Below are 18,330 nucleotides of genomic sequence, written 5' to 3'. Positions count from 1 at the left end.
CCGTCCTTTGCTAGTGCTTGCAAGGTAGACACCTTACCTCTAGCGCCACCTTCCTGGCCCCTAAAAACAATTTTCTTTTGAGGGGGAGCCACACCTGGCAATGCTTAGAGGTTTCCTGGCTCTGTGCTCAGAAATTACTCCTGGCAGGCTTGGGGGACCATATGGGATGCCAAGGACCAAACCAGGTTGGCTATGTGCAAGGAAGATGCCTTTCCCACTGTGCTATTTCTCAGGCCCTAAATTATTATTTTTAGTGTATTCAAAAATAAGACAGGATGCTTGACCAAAAAAAAAACACAACCATCAAGCTTCAAAACTCAGTTCTCAGTCTCCTCTCTGAGGCTATATGTATGTGTGTGAAATAGTGTGATATGGATGATTATAACATTTTCTTTCCCAGATCATGGAAGCCACCCAGATTATTAAATGGGAAGATGAAGAAGAGGAGGAAACAGAGGGACCCAGTGAACCCTTAGGGTGTAACTTGGAACCTGTAGGGCGACTGCATTTCTTCAGTAGTCCCCATGCACCAGAAAAAGGTCAGGGTGTATTGCATGTTGAAGTAATGATCTGGATCTCTAATTTGTGTGGGGAGGTAGTTGGTGGGGGAGGGGGATTTGCAAGAAACTTATAAATGTTTTAAAGAGATCTTAGGGAAAATTTGGGGGGGAATAGAGAAGACTGATGAAGTTGATTGTTCCAAATGACTATCCTGAAATGAATGTAGGTAGTTTTACTTTGATAGAAGATAAAGAGAATCAAATAAATCTAACATGTAGTAGTGAGTGAGAAAAATAGAATGCCTGTCTCAAAGACAGGCAGGGGTTGGGGGAGAAGGGAGATGGAGGACATTGGTGGTGGGAAGGTTGCACTGGTGAAAGGGAGTGTACTTTTCTTTTTTTGTTTTTGTTTTTGTTTTTTTGGTTTTTGGGGGGCCACATCCAATGACGCTCAGGGGTTACTCCTGTCTATGCGCTCAGAAGTAGCTCCTGGCTTGGGGGACCATATGGGAGGCTGGGGGATCGAACCTCGGTCTGTCCAAGGCTAGTGCAGGTAAGGCAGGCACCTTACCTCTATCGCCACCGCCCAGCCCCAAGGGAGTGTACTTTTCTATGACTGAAACCCAACTACAAGCATCTTCATAATCATGGTGCTTAAATATATATATTAATTTTAAAAATCTAATATGTGGGGCCCGGAGAGATAGCACAGCGGCATTTGCCTTGCAAGCAGCTGATCCAGGACCAAAGGTGGTTGGTTCGAATCCCGGTGTCCCATATGGTCCCCCGTGCCTGCCAGGAGCTATTTCTGAGCAGACAGCCAGGAGTAACCTCTGAGCACCGCTGGGTGTGGCCCCCCCCCCCAAAAAAAAATCTAATATGTGGACAACAGAGGTGGCTCAAGGGAATGAGCTCATAATTCATATTCAGAAAGTCCATGTTTGATTCCCCAGGTGCTCATTATCTCTCACGTACCAAAAAACAAAGTTCTAGTGTAGTTTAGAAGCAGATGGTAGTTGGGCCGGAGAGATAGCATGGAGGTAGGGTGTTTGCCATGCATGCAGAAGAACGGTAGTTCGAATCCCAGTATCCCATACAGTCCCCTGAGCCTACCAGGAGCAATTTCTGAGCGTAGAGCCAAGAGTAATCCCTGAGCACTACGGGGTGTGACCCAAAAACCAAGAAAAAGAAGTAGATGGGCCCGGAGAGATAGCACAGCGGCATTTGCCTTGCAAGCAGCCGATCCAGGACCAAAGGTGGTTGGTTCGAATCCCGGTGTCCCATATGGTCCCCCGTGCCTGCCAGGAGCTATTTCTGAGCAGACAACCAGGAGTAACCTCTGAGCATCGCTGGGTGTGGCCCAAAAACCAAAAAAAAAAAAAAAATGAAGTAGATGATATCAGTCATTACATAATGATGTGAATGTATTTAGTACTGCTAAATTGGACACTTTAGGTTGGTGGAGTTGCCCACACTCAGTAATATTCAGGGGTAATTCCTGCCTCTACACCCACAAATTATTCCTGAAGGTATTTGGGCACCATGTGATATGCTGAGGATTGAATCGTGTCAGCTCTGTGCAAAACACAACCTACTGTACTATGGCTCCAGTCCCAAGAACATACTGTTTATTAGGTATACACTTTCCAAATAGTTTGAATATGGGCTGATAATAATAAACTGCATATATGTTCTTCAATTCCCAGATGTCCTATGACCTATGGTTTTTCAAATGTGTGTGGGAATCTTGAGTAGTGTGTTTGCTACAAAAGTAAAAGTTAATTTCCTAATAGGCCAGGCCTCTGGCCTTAGAACCTCTCTCCCTTTCTTTTCCATAGATTTCTCACTCTACCTGGGGAAGAATGTGGTGGGTCGAATGCCTGATTGCTCTGTGGTTCTGCCCTTTGCATCCATCTCCAAACAACATGCAGTGATTGAAATCTTGGCCTGGGACAAAGCACCTATCCTCCGAGATTGTGGGAGCCTTAATGGTACACAGATTCTGAGGCCTCCAAAAGTCCTGAAACAAGGAATGAGTCATCGCCTGAGGGACCTGGAGTTAATTCTGTTTGGTGATTTACCCTGCCAGTATTATCGCCTGAATGCCCCCAAGCCTTTTGTTTCCAGAGGCCCTCTAACTGTAGAGGAGACACCGAGAGTTAAGGGAGAAACTCAAAAGGGGATCCTGTTGGTTGAGGACTCAGAGGAGGAAGTAGGTATGTGTATTGGGGAGGGAGTGAGTTTGTGTGTTCTTGTGTCTTGTCTGTCTGTCTATCCCTCTGTCTAGATAAGGATAGTGAACCAATTTAATCCTTTCTGTTCTTGACAGAACCTACTATTGAAGAACCAAAACACACATCTTCCTCTTTGACATCAATAGTTCCAGAGAGGTAAGTGCCAAAGGGTCAAATGTTCTTGAGCCTTCAAAAGGAGCCATTTCTAGAGAGCGTTATTGTAAAAGTGAAAGGTTACACTTACTCTTTAACCACTTAGCTGAATTATTTTTTTATTTACTTATCATGTGTCTGGGCATAAAACTCAGTGGTGCTCAGAAGACCATGCAGTACTGGGCATAGAATCTGAGACTCCCATCTTCATTCCTTGGCTGAATTTTTTGTTGTTGTTTTTCGTTTTTAGGCTATATCCAGTAGTGACTGAATTTTTATTGTGTATTTTTCTTTTCCTTTGTGGTTTTTGGGCCATACCCAGTGACCCTTAGGGGTTATTCCTGGCTATGTGCTCAGAAATCGCTCCTGACTTGTGGAACTCTGGGGATCGAACCATGGTCTCTCCTAAATTAGCCTCGTGAAAGGCAACCGTCCTACGGCTGCGCTATCGCTTCGGCCCCTTGTTGTGTATTCTTGACATGTCATATAGAAAACTGTTTACTGAGTATAGCAAAACAAATACTAACTCTGCCTCCTAAGAGCTTACAGTAAATAGGGTGTCCTTCCTGGGATATAGATTCTTTAGACTGTTTCCCTTTTATCCTCTTCTCAGTGATGAAGAGGGTGGGATACCTACCTCACCTATTGTCTTCAAATTGGACAGTGACACAGATGAAGAAGAAATTCAGTCACCAGTTTTAGCAGCAAACTTCTTTAATTCCAGAAGAGGTGCCACTACAGAAACAGAACAGCCTAAAGCTGATGGAGCTGCAGCTGAGTTCCAGATTGCAAAGAATCTGTGTGCAGTGAAGGAAAAAGGCCATGACAGCAAAGTTAATAGGGATGCAAAAAAAGAGGCAATTGCAGAAGGGATGAACCTGGAAAATATCAAAGTTGTCAGTGAGGACAGTGACACAGATGTAGATGATGAGAGCATATCCACAAGTCAGCTTGCTGGAATCCATATAGAAATAACACAGCCTTTTGACTTCAGTGACAATGATACTGATGTAGAAGAAGAGATACCTGCAACCCCTGCTATAGTTCCTGTGAAGAAGAGGCCAGTCATCCGTGGAATTGGCACGAAGGGCCCTGGGTTACCTGACGTGACACATCAGCAGGAGAATCTGACAGATGTGGAAGAAAGTAAGGCCCCACTGTTGGCTCTTTTGGAGAGAAATCAAGGCTTCATGGCAATTGACAGCAAGAAGGATGAAAAGGAAGAAATCTCAACAGCTCTCACTCTTGCACCTCTAAAAGAAAGCCTCGCCATTACCTGCAACATAGAAGGGAACAGAGCACAACCTGTGGGTCTTCTGAAACAGAACCAAACCTCCACTATGAGAAACAGTGACACAGACATGAAGGAGCAGGGATTCCCTGTAGAAAAGCAAGGGAGAACTGTCTCTGAGGATCACCCAGACAAGGCATATCTAGAAAAGAGCCAACCTCCTCTTGGGAACAGTGATAAAGGGATAGGTAACAATTTACCTGTGGTCTTCTTGGAGAGAAGCCAAGCCTCTGCTACAGGGGTCATCAACAAACAAGTAGAGGAAAAGCAGCCTATACCTGTGATATCGACAAATCAAAGAGATGTGGAAGAAGGGGATCCAAGAAAACTTTTTGTAGCAGCCCAGCCTCCTCCAGCTAAAGCCTGTGAAACAGACGTGGAAGAGGGCACATCCTTACCATCCTCAGCAGTGGCAGATGCAAGCAAGAGCCAAGTTGGCACAGAGGGGAGTATGGCCACTCTTGAGCAAAAGAGAACACTTGAGGCAGGAGTTCTGGGTGGGTTACCCATTATACAAGTGGAGCAGGACCATCGCCCTTTCTCAAAGGAGAACCCAACAGATCTGGTGGTGAACATAGGTATTCCATGGGAAGAATCCACTCAGAGCTTCCTAGTAAAGGAGGAAAAGCATGATGTCAGCAGAACCAAGGACTCAGGAGATAACCATGATGGTAAGGAACCTGCTTTTCCTCCCATGGCCCCTAAATAAACTTCATCCATCCATTTGATAAAATAATTACCATAGACTAGGTGGTTGATAAATAAGCATTTGTTTCTCACAGTTACAGAAACTGGCAAGTCCAAGATCATTATATTGGCTGAATCATTGTCTGTGAAAGCCTGCCTCCTTATTCATAGGCATCCACCCTTTCAATGTTCTCATATGGCAGAAAGGCACAAAGGAGCTAAGGGTCTTTTTTACGAGGTCATTAAATTCATAAGATTCTACCCTCACAATCACCTCAAAAGGCTCCTGTATCTAGGTTGCAGCATTTGAATATTGATTGAATACAAACAGTCCTTTTGCATAGGGTTTTGAATTGGGTGAGAATGATGAGATATGAGTTCTGAATCAGATGTGATTACTTATTTATTCTATGTTCCAGCTTTACCAAATTCTGAAGATTTAGACTTGCAAGCCACCCAATGCTTTGTGAAGAAAGAAACTGAGAGCCCGGAAGGTGAGGCCAGCTGTGTCATGTGACTACAAATGCAAATGAGAGCTGGGAGATTAGACTGGTGGGCCTTGAAGGAGCCGAAGGTTGACAAGGCAGGGAATAGGAGACTATAAAGACTGAAACCATCTTTCCTTTTGCAGTAGTCCATCGTGTGGAGGATGAATCCACTCAAGCCTTCCTGTTGCACCTACCCAAGGAACCTGGACCTTCCTTGCAGGTCCAAGGTATAAGCAATTTACAGTTCCTCTGAGCCTCTAATTAGCATTTTTGTTTTCCTCCTTCTGCACTTTTATGTTGTTATTTTTGTTTGTTTATGGACCACAGCCTGTAACAGGGCCCGGAGAGATAGCACAGCAGCGTTTGCCTTGCAAGCAGCCGATCCAGGACCAAAGGTGGTTGGTTCGAATCCCGGTGTCCCATATGGTCCCCCGTGCCTGCCAGGAGCTATTTCTGAGCAGACAGCCAGGAGTAACCCCTGAGCACCGCCCGGTGTGTGACCCAAAAACAAACAAACAAACAAAACAAAACAAAACAAAACAAAAACAGCCTGTAACAGTGCTCGAAGGACTATGCAGTGGCAGAGATAGAACCCAGGCCTCCCATATACAGAGCATGCACTCAGCATGAGCTACCTCTGTAAGTCCTCTGACCCCAAAATAAGAAATGTTTTTGTTTGTTTGCTTGTTTTGTGGTTCCAGAGACTGAACCCAGTTCTAATCTCATGTATTCAACACATGCACATTACCACTGAGTCACATCCCCAACTTTTTTTTTGGGGGGGGTCGTCACACCCAGCAGCACTCAGGGTTACTCCTGGCTCTCTGCTCAGAAATCGCTCCTGGCAGGCTCAGGGGACCATATGGGAGGCTGGGATTCAAACCACTGTCCTTCTGCATGCAAGGCAAATGCTTTACCTCCATGCTATCTCTGGCCCCATCCCCAACCTTTTTGATTGATGTTTTATTGATATTTCTTCATTTCATTGGGGGGAAAATGACATTAAGACAGACCCATTGAGCAACTATTCTAGCATCTTTTTTTATTTGTTTTGGGCCACACCTGGCGGTGCACAGGACTATATATTCCTGGCTCTCTACTCCTAGAATCATTCCTGATGGGCTCATGGGACCACATGGAGTGACAGAGATAAAACCCAGATCAATTGTGTATAAAGTACTCTACCCACTGTACTATTGCTTCTGACCTTCTAGCATAATTTTTTGGGTGGGGAAGGTTTGCCAGTGATCAGGGGTTAGTCCTGCACTCATGAGTCACTCCTGGCAGGCTCCAGGGAACATATGGGATGCCAGAGATAGGACCTGGGTAGACTGTGTACAAGGCAAATGTCCAACCCACTGTACTATTGCTCCAGCCCCTCTCTAGCAATTTATTGTTATTATCTTTTGGTTTTGGGGCCACACCGGTGGTGCTCAGGGATTACTACTGGCTCTGTGCTCAGAAATCGCTCCTGGCAGGCTTGGGTGACCATATAGGATGTTGGGGATTGAACACAGGTTGGCAGCATGCAAAGCAAGTATCCTATCTACTATACTATTGTTCAGACCTATTTGGCATCTTTTTTTTCTTTTTCTTGATTTTGGGCCACATTCAGCAGCACTCGAATTACTCCTGGCTCTGAGCTTAGGAATCACTCCTGGCAGGCTTAGGGGGGACCATATGGGGTACCATAGATCGGACATGGGTCCATCCTGGGTCAGTAACATGCAAGGCAAATGCCCTACCACTGTACTATTTCTCCGGCCTTATTTGCATCATTTTGAAGGGGTTACTATGAGAATTCTATGTGAAGGTATATAGTCTTTGAGTGATAGATTTTTGAGCCACACCCATTGGTGCTCAGGGACCAGGAGCTAGAGTACCTAGCTCTCTGTTCATGATTTACTCCTTATTGTGGTGCTTAGGGTTCATCTGGGTAAATATCTTAGCCCCTATAACTATCTCTCCAAGTCAAAGGTATAGTCCGGATAAATATTTATTGTAGAACTCTTCCCCTTTTTTGTTTTCTGGTTTTTGAGCCACACCTCTTGGTGCTCAGGGATCATTCGGAGTGGGGCTCAGAGGACCATATGTAGTGCCAGGAACTAAAAGTAAGTTGGCCTTGTACAAAGCAAAAGCCCTACCTGTTTATCACTCTAGCCCTGAGCTTTTCCTCTTATCCCAGCTTTCTCTTATTATTCATTCATTGTAATCTCTTTCCTTTGTTGTTATTGTTGTTTTTGGGTCACACCCAGTTGTACTCAGTATTGTGGAGTTATGCAAGACAAATGCCCTACCTGCTACACTATTGCTTAGGTCCCTCATCCCTTTTTTTCATTTTGTTTTCGGACCACACCTGGCAGTGCTCAGATCTGACTCCTGGCCCTGTTCTCAGGAATCTAAGTGTCCAATCTTCGATATTATCTTTTTTTGTTTGTTTTTTTTTGTTTTGTTTTGTTTTTTTTTTTTGTTTTGTTTTTTGGGCCACACCCAGCGGCGCTCAGGGGTTACTCCTGGCTGTCTGCTCAGAAATAGCTCCTGGCAGGCACGGGGGACCATATGGGACACCGGGATTCGAACCAACCACCTTTGGTCCTGGATCGGCTGCTTGCAAGGCAAACACCGCTGTGCTATCTCTCCGGGCCCTATCTTTTTTTTTTTTTAATTTAAACACCTTGATTACAAACATGATTGTGGTTGGGTTTCTGTCATGTAAAGAACACTCCCATCACCAGTGCAGCATTCCCATCACCAGTGTCCCAATTCTCCCTTCTTCCTACCCCACCTCTGCCTGTACTCTACACAGGCATTCTGTTTCCCTCATACATTCTCATTGTTAGGATAGTTCTCAGTGTAGTTATTTCTCCAACTAAGCTCATTACTCTTTGTGGTGAGCTTCATGAGGTGAGCTGGAACTTCCAGCCCTCCTCTCTTGTCTTTAAAAATTATTGCAAAAATGTCTGTCATTTTTCTTAAAACTCATAGATGAGTGAGACCATTTCGCGTCTTTCTCTCTCTGACTTATTTCACTCAGCATATAGATTCCATGTACATCCATGTATAGGAAAATTTCATGACTTCATCTCTTCTGACAGCTGCATCATACTCCATTGTGTATATCGATATTATCTTTTCAGCCCTGTTTTAACTATAACCTTTTCTACCTTTCTCACCCTCTTTCTAGATTCCCTGGACAATTCATGGGATGTCTTGGCTACTCAGCCATTCTGTCCAAGAGAGTTGAAGGCCCTGAAGAGTGAGCCTACTACAGACTTCCCTGAAAACAAGACTGAGTCTTGCCCCTTTTCACCTGGAGTAGCACTGCAAGACCAGCATCCTGAGAGTCCTGTTCCCACCGAGCCACAGGGGATTAAAGAAAAAGAGACACAGATGATACAGACTATGAAGAAAGACTTGAGTATACCAAGAAATGGTAGGGCCCAAGAAAGGGTTATATTGGCAAAGGAAATCAAGGAATTACCACTGGGGGAGAGAAGCTATGATGGGGAAGAACAGCTGGGCCTCTAGGGTAGAATAAAAAACAAAGACAGATTAGTCCAAGAAATGCAAATAGAATAGTTTAAGAGAAGAGAAAAATATTAGTTCTGAAAGGGATATGAATATCTGAAGATAGTAATTGACAGCCAGGAAAGTACCAGAAAAAGCACTAGAAAAACATGCTCTTGTAAGAGAAGTATCTAAAAGAGAAACAAGAGAAACTAGTTCATGGAGAAAGTGGGAACTAGGGGAGTTTGAAGTCAAGGTTCCTGGGGTGATGTTGAGGAGAGCCCCACCAAGAAGGGAGAAGGGGGACAGAGCCAGGATCCACAAGGGCAGGACTCCAGTACCACAGCAGAACTTGGAGTGGGGCCAGGGACTCTCAGGTTCTGACTTTAGTCCTGATAGTTCTGGGAACTAATCAGGTGGAACAAGGGGAGTCTCAGTGAATCCCATTAGGCAGCATAGAGATAAAGGAAGGCAGAGACGTGCCCAAGGTAGTACACAGATGTCATGTGTAATATGTCAACTCCCAAGGCTGCTTAGACCTTCGACTTACTGTCTTTACTTTCTGTCAGGCGTCTTGAATTGCTGGATACCAATCTCTGAGATTTCCGGGGTGAGTGCTACCTTCTCCACCATGACATCACTGCATTTCACTGCCTTTTCCTCAACCTTAACCTTAATTGACTCCTTTCCCCCATATTCTCTTTCTCTCTCTCTTTTTTTTTAATATTCTCTTCATTTTCATCACTTTTTAGGGGGAGAAGGGACACAACACACCTGACAGTGCTCAATGACTAGTCTTAATTCTGTGCTCAAGGACTGCTTCCATGCAGTGCTAGGGATTTAATCCAGGTCTTCCACATACACTCTCAACATCTATTTTCCATCTGTTTTTCAAGTTTGTCTCTAATTCAAAGTTTTTTCTTGATGTCCCTTCTCTCCTTCCCCAGCTACACTATTCATTATAGTCACCCATATATGGGGAGCAGTAAACTGGTTGAGTTATTGGGAGAGGTTTATTGAAAGAGGATTGTTTCTATTCCAAGAAGTTTCCTATCTTTTTTTTTTTTTCCTTTTGGTTTTTGGGCCACGCCCGGCAGTTCTCAGGGGTTACTCCTGGCTATCTGCTCAGAAATAGTTCCTGGCACGCTCGGGGGACCATATGGGACACCGGGATTCGAACCAACCACCTCAAGTCCTGGATCAGCTGCTTGCAAGGCAAACGCTGCTGTGCTATCTCTCCAGCCCCGAAGTTTCCTATCTTAATAAAGAGGTCACAGAAATGCAAACACCCCTCCTAGCTATGAACTAGTATTTGAGTCTCCCCCTCTTCTTTCCTCACTTGCTTTTCTCTCTCCTAGGGTGATCAGGAAGCTCCAGATGTTTCCCTGCCTTCTGCAGTACCTGAACCCTCAGCCTCACACCAAAACCCCCTCATCTTTCAGAACCCAAAACTAACTGGATCTCAGGCCCTACTCTCTCCATCTTCAGAGTGCCCCAAGACCAGGCAAAAAAGGAATCAGAAAACTTCTGAGACTCCCTTGTCTGCAAAGCTGAAACCACTCCCCACAAAACCCAAAGTTAAGACTCGGGAGTCTTCTAGAAAGGCTCCCTCTCTAGTTTCTTCACTTGACCTTGAGTCCCACCTTATCACTTCAACAGACCAGCCCATTAGCTCTGAGCCCACATCTTGTGTCACTAGAGGCAGGTCATGCAGATCTTCTGTTGAGACTCCAGAACTAAGCATCCCTATGGCCACTGAGCTCCAGCCTTCTGCTTCCACAGACCAGGCTGTCATCCCCAGACTCACATCTCAGGCCTCTAGGAGAAGGACACGTAGATCCTCTCTTAAGACTCCAGAACCAGGTGAATCTATAGCTCCTGAGCTGCAGCTTTCCTTCGTTGATGACCAACCTGTCGCTTCTAAGTCTACATCTCACATGATCAGGACCCGTAGATCCTCTGTCAAAACCCCTGAACCAGTTGTCCCCACAGCTCCTGAGCTCCAGCCTTCTACCTGTGAAGAGCAGCTTGTCTCCCCAAAATCGACATCCCGGGTTACTCGGAGAAAGGCTAATAGGTCTTCTGTCAAGATTCCTGAACCAGCTGTCCCCTCAGCCCCTGAACACCAGCTTTCCACCACCCCAGTTTCCCCTGAGCCCACATTTCATGCCACTCGAAGTAGGACACGAAGTTCTTCAGCCAAAACACCTGAACCAGCTCTCCCAGCCTCCAGACTTCAGCCTACTGTCCCCACAGATGAACCTATCCCATTGGGGATTATTCAGGGCAGAACACATAGATCTATTCAAAATCCCAAACAAGCTGATCCCCAAATCCCTGAGCTTCAGCCTTCCACTTCCACAGATCAACCTGAGCCCTCATCTCGGACTACTCGAGGCAAGGCACGTAGGTCATCTGTGCAGACCTCCCAATCCTCTGAACCTACACTCTTTGAACTTAGCCCCACAAACCAGTCTCACATCCCTGAGACCAAAGCTCAGCATGGTCAGAGCAAGATGCCGAGGTTGTCTTTAGTAAGTGCTGTGCCAATGCCTGCCACCCCTAAATCTCAGTTACCCATCCTCACAGAACAACTTACCCTCCAGCCCATCCCTCAAGCGTACTGCAGCAAGAAGCCAAAGGCCAGTAAGAAACATGGGTCCCTCATGGTTACTGATGTCCGTGAAGTGTGCTCTGCAACTCCTGAGCCTAATTCTCAGTCATCAAGGAGCCAGAGACTAGCTATGAGAGCAGCCAAGACCCTTCAAACCACACCTGAGTCTGTCATTGCTCAGTGTCCTCATTCACTTGCTCATTCTTCTAAAATCCAAAAAGAAGAGGCAACCTGTAGATCTGGACATACCCCACAGTCCCAACCTAAGATCTCTCAAAGTCTAAAGAGGTCTTTTGTCACTGTGGATTCACCCCCACTTCAAAAACGACTCAAAAGAGGGAAGATTTCTCAGAAGACAACATTCCTCAAGGAAAAGGAAGAAGAGACAACAGTGAACCCTGAAAACAAAAAGGTGAGAAAGGCTGGGGCCTCAAAGCTAAGAAAGGGTTAGGGGACTTAGAAACTCTCACCAAAGTCTTTCTTGATCCCAGGATGTTGTGATGCCAGAAGCAGGCAAGAAGAGAGCACAGGCCAAGGAGGAGCCAGAGGGAATAGCGAAACGAAGCCTCCGACACAACAAACCAAACCAAGATTCCACAGCCCCTAAAGTAAGAATAGTACCGGTCTTCCTGAGGGACAGGTGGGAGGAGACCAAGGGGGTCTTGGGGGTGGGGTCAGAGGGCCTGGGTGGCAGGAATCAGCCCAGCTAATTCCTCCACAGGTGCTTTTCACAGGCGTGGTGGATGAGCGAGGCAAGCAGATACTGCTAGATCTTGGGGGGAGCCTAGCCAATTCAGTAGCAGAAGCTTCATACCTGGTGACTGACCGAATTCGACGAACGGTTAAGTTTTTGTGTGCCCTGGGACGGGGCATTCCCATCCTCTCCTTGGACTGGCTGTACAAGGTAGGAGACCATTCACAATTGCTCAAAAAAGTGGTAGGGACCTGAGCTGTAGTACAGTGGGTAGAGTGCTTGCCTTCCATGTAGCCAATCCAGGTTGAATTCCTGGCATTCTATATGGTCCCCTGTGCACAATATGGAATAATTGCTGAGTATAGAGTCAAGAAACCCTGAGCACTGCCAGGTATGGCCCAAAAAGAAAAAAAAAGGTTGTGGGTGGGGAATAGTAGTCAAGGAGAAAACAAGGAGGCAAAATGTTTTTTGATCTCCCTGAAAATGTTGGGCGGAGAATTGGGGAACAATTTGGACTGAGCGTGAATGTTGACTGCCACTGTCTTTAGTCCTATAAGGCTCGTCGCTTCCTACCCCCGGATGATTATATTGTGATAGATCCTGAACATGAGAAGAATTTTGCCTTCAGCCTTAAAGAATCCCTGAATCGGGCTCAAGAGCGGAAACTGTTGGAGGTGAAGTGGTCGTCAACCCCAGGCTTTAGCTCTCCTGGAATTTCCTCACTGGCCCCAGTTTCTCAGAGTTTATATCTCTGTTTCCCTCCTCTTAGGGTTATGAGATTCATGTGACCCCTGGGGTTCAGCCACCACCAGCCCAGATGGGAGAGATCATCAGCTGCTGTGGAGGCACTCTCCTAACTAGCATGCCTCGGGTCTATAAGGTATGAGGGGCAGGTTCTGGAGCAGGTGAGATGGCTGAAATGGGAAAAGGTTGGAAGACAAGATAGATACAGATGGGAAGTTTGGTTGGGGGGGGGAGATAGATACAGATGGAAACACAGGAAGAACATTTGGAGAGAAGGCTTTGTTGTAGAAGGAAAGAGGACTGAAGAAATCCGGTGATAAAATGGACTTAATTTATACGTTAAAAAGCTTCCAAAGAGGGCCCGGAGAGATAGTACAGTGGCGTTTGCCTCGCAAGCAGCCGATCCAGGACCAAAGGTGATTGGTTCGAATCCCGGTGTCCCATATGGTCCCCCGTGCCGGCCAGGAGCTATTTCTGAGCAGACAGCCAGGAGTATCCCCTGAGCACCGCCGGGTGTGGCCCAAAAACCAAAAAAAGGGGGCCGGGCGGTGGCGCTAAAGGTAAGGTGCCTGCCTTGCCTGCGCTAGCCGAGGATGGACAGCGGTTCGATCCCCCGGTGTCCCATATGGTCCCCCAAGCCAGGAGCAACTTCTGAGCACATAGCCAGGAGTAACCCCTGAGCATTACTGGGTGAGGCCCAAAAATAAAAAAAAAAAAAAAAAAAAAAAAAGCTTCCAAAGAGAAAAGGCTACTGCAATAAGCCTCTCTGGATCAATCAGGCTCAATGAATGTAGATTTTAGGGGCTAAAGAGAAAGTACAGTGGGTAGGGCACTTGGCTAACCCAGGGTCAATTTCCCAGCATCCCCTAATGTCTCTGAAAACCACCAGGAGTGATTTCCTGGGGCCGGAGAGATAGCATGGAGGTAAGGCATTTGCCTTGCATGCTGATGGTCGGTGGTTCAAATCCCAGTATCCCATATGGTCCCTGAGCCTGCCAGGAGCAATTTCTGAGTGTAGAGCCAGGATTAACCCCTGAGTGCTGCCGGGTGTGACCAAAAAAAAAAAAAAAAAAAGGAATGATTCCTGAGTGCAGAGCCAGTTAAGTTGTTACCCCTGAAGCATCACCAGATGTTGTTCAAAAAGTAGAGGATGATCGAGGGTGGTTGGAGAGATAGTGTAGGAAGTCATCTATGCAGTCAGTCTAGTTTGAATTTCAGTATTATATGTGGTGCCCCAAGCACCACCATTCCTGAGCACAGAGCGAGGAATAGTCCCTGAGAACTGCTGAGTGTTGCCAGAACTATCTCAACAGATAGTTTTTAAGAAAAGGTGTTTTGGGGTTATTTTTTGGTTTTGGGGCTACACCCAGTGACTCTCAGGGGTTACTCCTGGCTATGCACTCAGATATCGCTCCTGGCTTGGGGCACCATATGGGATGCCAGGGAATTGAACCACAGTTCATCCTAGGTCAGCTGCGTCCGAGGCAAACATCCATCCCACCACTGCGCCATCACTCCAGACACAAGAAAAGTATTTTTCTTTTCCTTTTTGTTTTTGGGCCACACCTGGTGACACTCGGGTTACTCCTGGCTATGGGCTCAGAAATTGCTCCTGAGTTGGGGGACCATATGGGACACCGGAGGTTCAAACCGCAGTCCATCTAGGCTACTGTGAGCAAGGCAGATGCCTTACCCCTTGAGCCACTGCTCCGGTGCTGTAAGCGTCTTGAGTCTCAGCAATTCTCGTGGGTCATAGTCCATAGAGGAAAACGGGTAACACAAGCAGCCAAATATGAAATATTAAATAAATGAAATCACACAGGGAATGTTTTTTTGTTGTTGTTTTTGGGCCACACCCGGCGTTGCTCAGGGCTTATTCCTGGCTGTCTGCTCAGAAATAGCTCCTGGCAGGCACGGGGGACCATATGGGACACCGGAATTTGAACCAACCACCTTTGGTCCTGGATCGGCTGCTTGCAAGGCAAATGCCGCTGTGCTATCTCTCCGGGCCCAAGTTTAATTTTTTAAGCAGGGGATTTATAGGGGTAAAATTAGCCACAGGTGAAGAATAATTGTAATCACAAAGCCTAGTACAATAATAACAATACCTAAGCTATGGGTATGACTGTAAAAATTCTAAATTACAAGAGAGAAGGTCACAACTCAAGGTAACTCCTTGCAAGCTTACTTTAAATGCAAAATCAGGATTAGGAGGAAGTAGGAAATATCTTGAAACTTGATCTTTCTAGGCTGGACTCTATAGTTTTAGAGGTTAAGTGAAGGGAGGAATTAAATCCCCAATAATGAGCTTCCCTATTTCTAAAGGAGGGTCAATAGTCAAGATCTGCATTCTGGTTACGCCCTTGATTATCAGAAATTGCAGTTGCAAAGAGAAAAATTATCTTTGCTTTTAGGGCTGACTATATCCAGAAAAAGGGGTTCTCAAATAATCTTTGGTGCTGGAATTTCTGAGCCAAATTATTTGATATAGGCTAATATTTTGCCTGATATATACAAAGGAGAGATAGTCAAATACTGGCTGAAAATGTACTGCCAGGCATTTCTTTGGAAATTCCTCAACCATCCACATAGGGGAAAAAGGTGTCCACAGCGGGCCTTTTGAGGAACCCCATGGGGGTTAAATTAGTTCTACCCACCAGGAAAATCTGAGGATACATCTGGTAGGCTGAGCCCCCCTAAAAGCTTAGGTATGCCCTAGCACTCCTGCTCTCCAAGAAAAGTTTTTTTGTTTTTGTTTTGGTTTTTTTTTTTTTTTTTTTTTTGGTTTTTCGGGCCACACCCGTTTGATGCTCAGGGGTTACTCCTGGCTAAGCACTCAGAAATTGCCCCTAGCTTGGGGTACCATATGGGACGCTGGGGGATCGAACCTCGGTCCTGATCCTTGGCTAGCGCTTGCAAGGCAGACACCTTACCTCTAGCGCCACCTCACCGGCCCCCAAGAAAAGTATTTTATTTTTTGTTTTGTTTTTTTTTGTTTGTTTGTTTTGGGTTTTGGGCCACACCCTGCGGTGCTCAGGGGGGACTCCTGGCTGTCTGCTCAGAAATAGCTCCTGGCAGGCACGGGGGACCATGTGGGACACCGGGATTCGAACCAACCACCTTAGGTCCTGGATTGGCTGCTTGCAAGGCAAACACTGCTGTGCTATCTCTCCGGGCCCAAGAAAAGTATTTTAAAGAAAAATACAAACATTTTTTCCTGTATACTCAAAAATATGGGGCAAGAGCAATATATTTTTTTGAGATGCTGAAAAGATAGTACCGTGGTTAAGGTGCTTTCACATGCAGCCCATGTGAATTCATCCATGGTATCCCATATAGTTCTCCTAGCCTCAGAGGGACCAGGAGTGATCCCTGACCCAATCACAGAGCCAAGAATAAGCCTCTATCACAATGGGTGTGGCCCAAAAACAACAAAATATATCTGAGAAGAGCATATTATATATCTGAGAAAAGCATACTAAGTAATCGCAGTAGCATCAGACGACCCATACAAAATTGACAATAGTTTTTGGTCATTTTCTTATTGTTTATTTTTTTTTTTTTTTTTTTTTTTTTTTTTTTTTTTTGTGTGTGTGTTTTTTGGGTCACACCCGGCAGTGCTCAGGGGTTACTCCTGGCTCCATGCTCAGAAATTGCTCCTGGCAGGCACGGGGGACCATATGGGACACCGGGATTCGAACCAATGACCTTCTGCATGAAAGGCAAACGCCTTACCTCCATGCTATCTCCCCGGCCCCTGTTTATTAACTTAATTTCTTCAATTCCTGCTATACAATCTCTCCAGCTCCACCTTACTTTTCTTTTATTTCTTTTTTTTTTTTTTTTTTTGGTTTTTGGTTTTTGGGTCACACCCGGCGTTGCTCAGGGGTTACTCCTGGCTGTCTGCTCAGAAATAGCTCCTGGCAGGCACGGGGGACCATATGGGACACTGGGATTCGAACCAACCACCTTTGGTCCTGGATCGGCTGCTTGCAAGGCAAACACCGCTGTGCTATCTCTCCGGGCCCACTTTTCTTTTATTTCAATGTATTACCCTAACCTTACAGTCTAAGCACCATCAGATCACTAGCTATTACTCCTGAGCACAGAACCAGTAATATCACTGGGTATGACCCAATAACAGGAAAAAAATAAATTTACAATCAATAGTGCAGTGTACTTCATTTGACCTAATATCAGGATGCTGATATGTGGATATAGGACCTATTTTCTTGGATTTTGGAGTGAGGGGAACAGTTGGAACACTCTAGGCAATGCTCAAGCATTGTCCTAGCTATGCACTCAGGACTAACTCCTGCCAAGCTCAGGAAACCAAATGGGATGCCAGGGATTAAACCGGAGTTGACCACATGCAAGGCCAATACCCTTCCCACTGTGCTATCACTCCAGCCACTTGGATTCTTTTTCACCTTTGACTTTGTCTTTGTTGTATCTTTCCCTGTCTTTCCCCAGCCTCAGAGAGTTGTGATCACATGCTCCCAGGACTTTCATCGTTGCTCCATTCCATTTCGAGTTGGACTGCCCGTCCTTTCACCTGAATTCCTACTCACAGGAGTGTTGAAACAGGAAGCCAAGCCAGAGGCCTTCATTTTCTCTACTTTGGAAAGGTCATCCACCTGAAGACCACATTCCCCAGCATCCTGCTTCCCATTACCAATAGAAAATATTTGGGAGGAAAAAAAACAAACAAACAAACAAAATATTTGGGAGAAAATTTAGGAATTCAGAGAGGATTGAGGTATACTAATCTGATATGTCTGGGCACATGGTAGTGTCAAAAAGGATTATGAGTTAACAAAGATAAGGATATTTAAGGCCTTGGGTTTTCTTAAGTAACCATTAAAAGTTGGCAGATATTATGTTTGAGTATCTTTAATATCTGCTCAGATTTAGCTAAACCAATGTCTTACTGCTTCATGACACACGTTATCTAAGCTGTCTTCCTGTTTGGTAGCTATCTCTCTTTTTTCTTACTGTGATTCTTTCTCATCCTTTGAAAGATGTTGAACATAGTTTAGCATCAGAAACTTGAAGGGATGCTTAGGGTCAGTAAGTTGGAAGGTCGAGTTCTCCAGTGTTACTAAACTTCTCCCTCCTGATCTTATCATGTTAGAAGTGTTCCTTAGCTTTGACTTTAAACAAGTCACTATTTTCATGGCTGCTTTTCCAGTATTTATAAAGTTATAGCTTAAGTTCATACTCCATGATAAATAAATATTCATTTTGCCTTATGGTGTCTTTTTTTTTAAATAACTTTGAAGGGTGGGTGGTGGGTGATCACATCTAGCAGTATTCAAATGTGCTACTCCTTACTAAGCATCTCTAAGGATCATACTTTCTGGGAATTCAGCCTTGTCCTGAATGTAAAATAGGAGATCACCTATCTTTCTGTTTCTT

The 18,330-nt window shown here is 45.3% G+C and overlaps 1 protein-coding gene across 1 annotated transcript; it reads left to right on the top strand.

Moving 5' to 3' along the window:
- The first annotated feature begins 394 nt into the window (after positions 1 to 394).
- MDC1 (mediator of DNA damage checkpoint 1) lies at positions 395 to 17,918 on the top strand. The gene is made up of 14 exons (XM_049764770.1): positions 395 to 539; positions 2,339 to 2,716; positions 2,830 to 2,890; positions 3,501 to 4,849; positions 5,285 to 5,359; positions 5,497 to 5,580; positions 8,538 to 8,786; positions 9,430 to 9,470; positions 10,219 to 11,886; positions 11,966 to 12,082; positions 12,196 to 12,378; positions 12,717 to 12,842; positions 12,938 to 13,048; positions 17,386 to 17,918. The coding sequence occupies exons 1-14, from the start codon at positions 404 to 406 to the stop codon at positions 17,551 to 17,553; spliced, it is 4,746 nt and encodes a 1,581-aa protein (XP_049620727.1). The 5' UTR covers positions 395 to 403; the 3' UTR covers positions 17,554 to 17,918.
- The last annotated feature ends 412 nt before the right edge of the window (positions 17,919 to 18,330 follow it).

This window comes from Suncus etruscus, chromosome 18, assembly GCF_024139225.1.
Source record: "Suncus etruscus isolate mSunEtr1 chromosome 18, mSunEtr1.pri.cur, whole genome shotgun sequence".
Taxonomy (NCBI): Eukaryota; Metazoa; Chordata; class Mammalia; order Eulipotyphla; family Soricidae; genus Suncus; species Suncus etruscus.
The sequence above is the reverse complement of the archived record's forward strand: the minus strand, read 5'-3'. Positions and strand labels throughout refer to the sequence as shown.